At 42.3% G+C, this 8,023-nt stretch overlaps 1 protein-coding gene across 1 annotated transcript; it reads left to right on the forward strand.

The window, feature by feature from the left end:
* The first annotated feature begins 422 nt into the window (after positions 1-422).
* Positions 423-6,301, forward strand: LOC116037663 (Fc receptor-like protein 5). The gene is made up of 6 exons (XM_031281636.2): positions 423-631; positions 1,326-1,361; positions 2,860-3,126; positions 4,332-4,574; positions 4,949-5,158; positions 6,058-6,301. Exons 1-6 carry the CDS (start codon positions 601-603, stop codon positions 6,165-6,167), a joined length of 897 nt encoding a protein of 298 aa, XP_031137496.1. The 5' UTR covers positions 423-600; the 3' UTR covers positions 6,168-6,301.
* Positions 6,302-8,023: the final 1,722 nt, after the last annotated feature.

Consider the following 8,023-nt stretch of genomic DNA (forward strand, 5'->3'; position numbering starts at 1 on the left):
CATATACATGTTCCAGGGCCTTTATCCATTATAAAAGTTGCTCTAAAAGTACTGACAGTATAAAAATAATACGATAAATTAAATTGTAGTACCTCATCAGCTGATGTGACCTCACTATTGGAAGAATGCATTGTAACTCTAGCTAACATTGATTGAACATTGGCGCCATCTACTGGATCTTTTGCACTAATTGCCTTACCGTTTATAAGCTTCATAGATCTGTTTACATGTAACTTTATGTACGTATGTGTATATGCATTATGCATGTATACACTTTATTATATACAACTTATAGAGACAAACTTCATATGAGAAAACGGCTTAACTTTGAGTTACATTATGGTTTCAGTCATTGTTTTTTTTCATGTCAAAATCTTCATTTAGTTTTCTCTCTCTCTCTCTCTTCACTTCATGTTATGGTTCGGTGCCTCTTTTTGAAGCCTAAAGTATGTGCTTTAATGCAACTAAACTCAGATATCCTCATTGCATGTGAAAGGAAACCACAACACTGTCAGCCACGGTCACAGAGGAAGGAGGAGGATGTGACCATGAACTGATCAGAGTCTACCAACACGTAGGTATGATTTCACCATTGTTAGGATGGAGAAAACGTCTCTACTGTGGCTGCTCTGTAAGTATCATCTGGGTGGGTTTCTGTCTGGGCTACAATCTAGCAATAATGACTAGAATACTGTCATTTATTTCAATTATTTGCAGTTTGGTTTTTACGTGACTTTCGAGGCTGTATGCATGGACACAGTCTGCAGTTTCTAGTTTCCAGAACACATTCAATGACATTAGTTCTTTAGAATGTTACTTTAAGACGATCGGATAATGTTCTGGCCGCATTTTTAAACGTCCAATGTGTTGATTCCTTAAGGGGTAATTCCACCATCATCAGGTTCAGTTTACTGGTCCTAAATAGTCATCATTAGCATGTGAAAACAGTGGTAAAATGCTGTATAGGAAACATAGTAAACAGTGTTTTGGGAGTATGACTGAAAGGTGACTCCACCTTATTCATTTTGACTCTCTTGTGTTTTGTGAGTGACTTCATGAATATGACAGAATGGATCACTGGAGTCTCGTAGCACTTTGGACAAAATAATAATGTCCTATAAATAACAGCATGTCTCTGTGCTTTAGACATTTTCAAAACATGGTGTACACAACACTGCGCACTTTTATTTAGCATCCGTTCCCAGCAGAACAAGAACTAACATCCGCTTGTGTTCACTACACTGTAGTGTTTTTTTTTTTTAGCTTTCTCTGATGTCTTGTTGCAGGTAAAACCTCAAACTAACCTGAGTGTCATTTCTCTTTAGTTCTCACCTCGATGCTATGCTGCACAACAAACCAAGGTTAGTTCAATTCTTCTATCACATCTTTCACACATGGTTCCCGGTATAATACTGGGATAGCCTCGCATTATCACAGCGCTGTGCTGCAGTCAGGCCTGGCTACACCACAGATACATTCTGGGTAGGGGTGTCATGATTCTCCAAATCCTCGAGTCGATTACATTTTCAATTCTAAGGTCACGGTTCGATTCGATTCTCAATTTTTTTTCAATGCCATTGTTATTATTATTGTTGCTGTTACACGTTCTGTCCACTAGAGGGACTTCTAACATCAGCCTGGCCTTGAAGGGGACCTACGTCACGGCGCATTGCATTTCCGACACGCTACTCTCTCTTATATTCCACCACGAGCACACAGCGACACAAATCAGCAGAGAACTCTGTAATGAAACATGATCTAACAAGTGTAGTGAAGTTCTAAAGGCTAGCAGTGCTCGGTTAGCACAATGACATTATGTTAGAAAGCACAGCCGGAATGATTTGTGTTAGCCACGATGCTAACGGCATTGATAACAAAGCCAAACGGTGCTGTCACTGCTATCGAACGTACTGGAAATCAAAAATACTTCCATACCGGCGACTTCAGTGAAAGAGGAAGGGGTTCAAGTTCTGTCAATGGGTCTCCTGCACCTGTAGTTGCCGTGCTATCTTTTGACTGGCAGCTAAGTTACAGGAGGCTGACTCGCAGCACTTCAACACATGTGTGTTTTTTTCCACTTGACAAGCCGACCGGACGTGACATGGGGGGCGTGGCAGCATCGACGAGTCCATTTTTTTATTTGAAGTTCGAGATTGTGACTTAATTTCGGTCGATTTCGAATTAAAATCGAAATCGTGACACCCTTAATTCTGGGATAGGAGAGAAAAAGAAACGCTCTGGGTTGTTTGCATTTCTTTAAACCAATTACAATCGTCTCGGGCGGCGCTATAAGCTCCGGACGCAGCGACGGTGGCTAGCTCCTTGAATCAGAAACATGCATTCAATCAGCAGAGTCTTGTGATTGGTTCGCTCGCTCCATGTGAAAGTGTCTTTCGTCAGACCGACGTAACCTTTTTACTGCAATGTTACTGCTTGCATTCCCAAAACAGCCTTACAGGCATTTTCCCTGGAATGTTGCCAGGCCTTGAGTTGGGAAATTGATGACAGATATTTCCCAGAATATTGTTTCCTGCTCCCATTTACACATGACCCCATGCAGGAAATGTTCCCGAACACTTCAGGGATAGACTTCTTACTTCTACGTATACTACGAGTGTTCAAATTTAGATTTGTTGATTTTGCCAGAGGCCTCATTTACCAAAAGCATGTGTAGAACAAGTTGGTGAATGTGTGAAAAATATTTATCAAACCTGCACACACGACAATCTCGTCTGTTCTACATCCTGCTGCTCGTACCCAATCATTCAAGGGGATGTTAAGTTCAATTTTTAAAAAAACGTGAAAACTCATCAATTTATTTTTTAACCACCGCATCATGTCGACCCCTTCCCCGCCTAGCCTCTCTGACTGTAACTCCCAGCAGCTCTCAGTTCTTCAGCTGGACGTTTGTGTCTCTGAGCTGCGAGGAGGAGGACGACGACAGCTCTGCCGGATGGACTCTGAGGAGGAACACCACCAAAGAACCCATGACTCAGTGCGACCACTGGGGAAGATCTGCTGGTTCTTCCTGTGTCATCAGCCACATCTTCCCATTGGACAGCGGAGCTTACTGGTGCGAGTCCAGAGAGGGAGCAACCAGTAACATCATCAACATCACTGTCACTGGTAAGATCAGACAATTAATCCATCAATCTATGAGTCTGTCGTTTTATTTCTAAACGCAAGCACTCACTGTGTAGGCTGAAATGTTCACCGCACAGCAGGGAACTAAACAGTAACACTATTCTTCTATTCTAAGGGCTCTTTCACACCTATAGTTCGGTGGACTTGGTGCGATTCGGGGCTGAAGTTGCAGCATTTTTCATTTGGTTCGGTTTGCTCTTAAACTGTAGCCTGGTTGACACCAGACCCTTCTCAGTTGTAACTGAGAAGGGTCTGGGGAAGGTTCATTCACAGCCCATTTCCAACGTCGCTCAAATGCCTCTGGGCGCAATTGGATAGTCCTTCAACCAATCAGACCAACGATCCGGGTGACGTAGCAGCGACAGCGGCATCAACGGGTTGCTACGCTTCGCTGGCCGTCATGTTGAATGTAAACAAAAAGCTGCTTGCCGTCGCTTTGCTATCGTCATCGTGTAAAGCCCGCCTCAACGGTTGTGATTGGTGCCTCGATTTGGAAAAATTGGAAACGGGCTTGAATGGGCTATTGGCCAGACTGACTTGCAGAGCAAATCTCAAATTTGCCGGAAGTTCGTCAGGGTTTCCCCAGGCTACTCAAACTGCGCTTTGTCAAACGCACCAAACACTGTAAACACATGTCATGCGGTTGCTTGTTTATGGGACAGAATTTCCGCAATTCACCGACACTTATGGTCCCACAAATAATGGAGCAACATCAAATTCATAACCTCTCGCGTTTCCTGGTTCTGCTTTAGGGTTTCTAATATTTTAGAAGAAGGCGAACAATGTGAGCAGCTGACAGACAGCGAGGGAAAGAGAGAGAGAGATGATGATGTCACACAGACGACCAGCGATGTGTGCTCAGAACAGCTTATGGATCTGAAAGTTATCGTCCCTTAAATCATATAGAAGTCCGTAAATTGTGTGTAAGGTTGAAACTGCAAGCTAGTAAATGCTCTGTTTTGGGTTCACTTCCTGTATTTGGGACGGATCGCGTTCTCACCTTAAGTGAACCGAACTCTAGTTCCCTTGGAACGCTGCTGATGTTGATAATTGTGTTGTGATGGCAAAGATGTTGATCATGTCTTCAACATGTCTGGTCACTATGAGGTCGCTTACTAATGACGTTGAAGTTAATCAAGAATTGGCATCACAGAGCTCAATCCAAGGCTTTTTTCTTCTGTGTTGAGGTGGACCAGTGATCCTGGAGAGTCCTGTCCTCCCTGTGATGGAGGGACATGATGTCACCCTGCACTGTAAAACAAAGACGTCCTCCAACCTCCCAGCTACTTTCTATAAAGATGGCTCCTCCATCTGGACTGAGCCTGCAAGTCACATGAACATCCGCGGTGCTTCCAGGTCTGATGAAGGCCTCTACAAGTGCACCATCAGCGGTGTTGGAGAGTCTCCACCCAGCTGGGTCTCCGTCACAGGTGAGGAGGTTACCTTTGTACGGTGGCCGACAGGGGCCAACGCACCGTAACTTAATGAAACACACGCAAATAGACAAAACGCAAACATATTAAGAAAACGTCTTCATAAATTTGACAACACATGCGCAGCATTTAGCAAACGCGCTGCAAATACACACAACACAACCAAATAGATAAACGCGCTGCAAATACAGAAACGATGCAAAAACAAAAGCACATGAACCCCGAAAACAAATGCAACACAAAAAATGTTTTCTTAATTTGCTTGTGTTTTGTCTATTTGCGTGTGTTTCATTAAGTTGCGGTGCGTTGGCCCCACCTGGTTTCAGGAGTTCATTCATCCAGATTTTCACCAAGTGCGATTCTCTCTACAGGTAAACCCACGACCACGGCCTCTCCCCCTGGCACAGACCTGCCCCCGCCCCCGACCTCAGGGCCCCCGACCTCAGAGCCCCCGACCTCAGAGCCCCCGACCTCAGACCACCACTACCTTATGTTCAGACTGGTCTGCCACCTGGTGGTGTTCTGTCCATATTGCATCTCCACTTTCATCATGGTGTCTTTATATCGACACAGGCCCACAGGTAAATTTCGCTTCTTTTACCTTGTGTTGACTTCGGGACACATTGGCCCGTTTTGAATTTTTGTTTTGTATCAGAAAATATTGGACGTAGAAATAAGCGCTGAAAATGTGTAGAAGAAAAATTTAAAAATGTAAAACGTTGGAAAAAGCAAAAACAAATTGTGAAAAAAAAGGCGTCACAAATGTCAGAAAAAATGTTTTTTTCAAGGTTGAAGGGAAGATAACACAAGGGTTAATACTGTTTATAACATGTTAGTCTGAATCAAAAAAAAGTAACTTTCCAGGATAAGGCCGGATGTCAAGCTTTATTTTTCTTTGCGTGTTGCCGTTCTCAAAATCGCTTCAATACAGGAAACAACCATAAACTTCAAGCTAGCAAGCTACACGCTGAAAATATCAAGTTTTTAAGAAAATTTGTATGGTGCAACGAGGCAGGCCTGCTTGGTTCTTTCAGGGAATGATTGGAAAGATTTACAACGAATATGTTTAGGACATTTCCTCTCTAACTGGGACATTTGGGACCGATTGGTGGGATTGTGGACGAAGTACACACGGTGAGACACTGGTAAGAGCCAATGAGGTTTAACCATGTATCAGCTAATTTAAATAGCTCACGTTACTGTATTGTGTCAACAGTTAACTTCATTTAATATTGTATGTGGCGTTTTCTTTTGCGGGATGCAAATGTTCCAACAAAACAAGTTCCTTCCCGAAACTATCTAGCAGAGCCACCGTCGCTGTGTCCGGAACTTACCGCCGCCCAAGAAAATTATGATTGGTTTAAAGAAATGGAAACAACCCAGAGCGTTTGTGGTGTGGTTTGTGGTTTCCTCCCACGGCGCTGTGTAGATAGAGCTGGCAATGTGAAACTAATAAAATGTATATTGACTGTTCTGACAGGAAATTACCTACCTGTCTCCATGGCAACAGCCCCATCCAACCGAGCTGAAGAGAGCTTGACTGAGGACTGTGATGACATTGTGGCGGTGAGCACCGTGCATCACATCTGACCTGAACAGATCGGAGACAGAGTCTAACGTTACATCAGTTGGATGAAATAATCTGTAATTTGAATCGCTCCTTTACTGCAAAACCACATCCGTCTTTGTAAATGTGAACATTTTCAATAAAGCTTTGTTTGTTTCAGTAGTTTTTCCTGATGTCCTTCCTGTTCAAGAGTCACTGCAGATTAATATGTTGATACTTGTACTTGTTGTATTGTTTTGGCTCTCAGAGTGAGACATCCTCTGCCTATCTTTGAGGAAAACGTTAGAGCAGTGTGGCAGAGGCAGTGGGAAAATGAAAAGAGGGGTCGTCATTACTTTTAATTACAAAAATAGGGTAAAGGCAGAAGAGTGTTGATTGGGCAGAGACAGAAGACATATTAATTATGACAAAGCTGAGACTAGGACACTGTGGACTTGCCAGGGATCTAGCAAAGATGGGCAAGCATGAGGATGAACTCTGTAGAACCTGCAACAAACTGTTAAACATATCACCAATACAAGAAGCAAAGAGATGCGGTATCATGCATAGGAATACAGAACATGACGTTGATATCCTTACTAAATCCCCCTTAATATCAATTTCAGATAGTGGAAGCCATCATGGATTATATAGCTGCAACAGGACTACTCCACTGAATTTGACAATATACTTTCGAGTGTTACCTAAACTGTCCTGTGAGAGGCAGCAAATAGCCGCCAGACTTCTAGTCTGCCGGAAGGCAAGAAGAAGAAGGAAGCAGGAAGCAGGAAGCATTCAAGCATCCACCACGTGAAGCCGGCACACGTGTCATCGAAACATAGAGTAAGACGTTTAAAGAATCATATCATATACTACTAGCACACCTGAATCAAATTAACAACTGCACGAGAGCATACGGTAGCGGTAGGTAGTAGTATGGCATTATAAACGTGTATTATCAGAGCCAGGGCCCGGCTAACGTTAGCTTCAACCCAGTTCTGTGCTGTAATAATGGCTATATGGCTGTAATTCTTAATTTGTATTATCTTATAATACATCCGATGGTTGTATGCTTTAATTTAAAGCCTGTAAGCATGTCAGTTGTGTTAAAGCCTTAACGGCTGCCCATATTGACGCTTGCGTTATGCGTGATGACGTCGGTACGTCTAGCGGATCCGATCTAGCATCTACCACATGATTTGTGTATTATCTGAGTCTGTTTTGATGATTGAGTACAGTAAATGTGGCCTCCGTTTTGTAGACTTTAACACCTTTAAATAACGCTTTCAAAATGAATTGGATTAAACGTTACTTAAAGGGTCCAACCTCCTTATTTTCCTCAGTTGGTGGACTTGGTATGCACCTATAATATTGATAAAATTCATCTTAAACTTTCTTCATTTCATAAACAAATGCTGCTGGCTTGGTCTTTGATTTACAAGCATAATTTCACTCCTCATAGGTTTTTATATTTGGAACAACCGATATATTTTGTAAAAAAAAAAAAGTATTTTCTTTCAGCAGTGATTTGACAAAAACATATTGCTTCTAAGTAAATAACTCAACCGGCGTGGTCAGCTTTATAACTATGTTGAGTTTATTCATCACTACGGCATCCCTGTCTCTCTGAAGGACTCCTGTATTGTTTTTGATGCAATACCTTTAGCTGTTTAAAGGTTTCAACCCTCCTGTTGTCCTCTGGTCAAATCTGACCCATTTTCAAAACGTTTCTATATCAGAACTTTGGGTTTCCTTCAACCAAATTGTCAAAAAAAAAATTAATTTCATTGAACTTGGGTGTTTTCAATCTGTATTCAATCCTATAGCATTTGAAGAAAAATGGATGAATGAACGTTGAAAAATGTGACAAAAATGTCAGAAAAAGCGCATAAAAAGGGGG

The sequence above is a fragment of the Sander lucioperca genome, chromosome 17, assembly GCF_008315115.2.
Source record: "Sander lucioperca isolate FBNREF2018 chromosome 17, SLUC_FBN_1.2, whole genome shotgun sequence".
Classification (NCBI taxonomy): Eukaryota; Metazoa; Chordata; class Actinopteri; order Perciformes; family Percidae; genus Sander; species Sander lucioperca.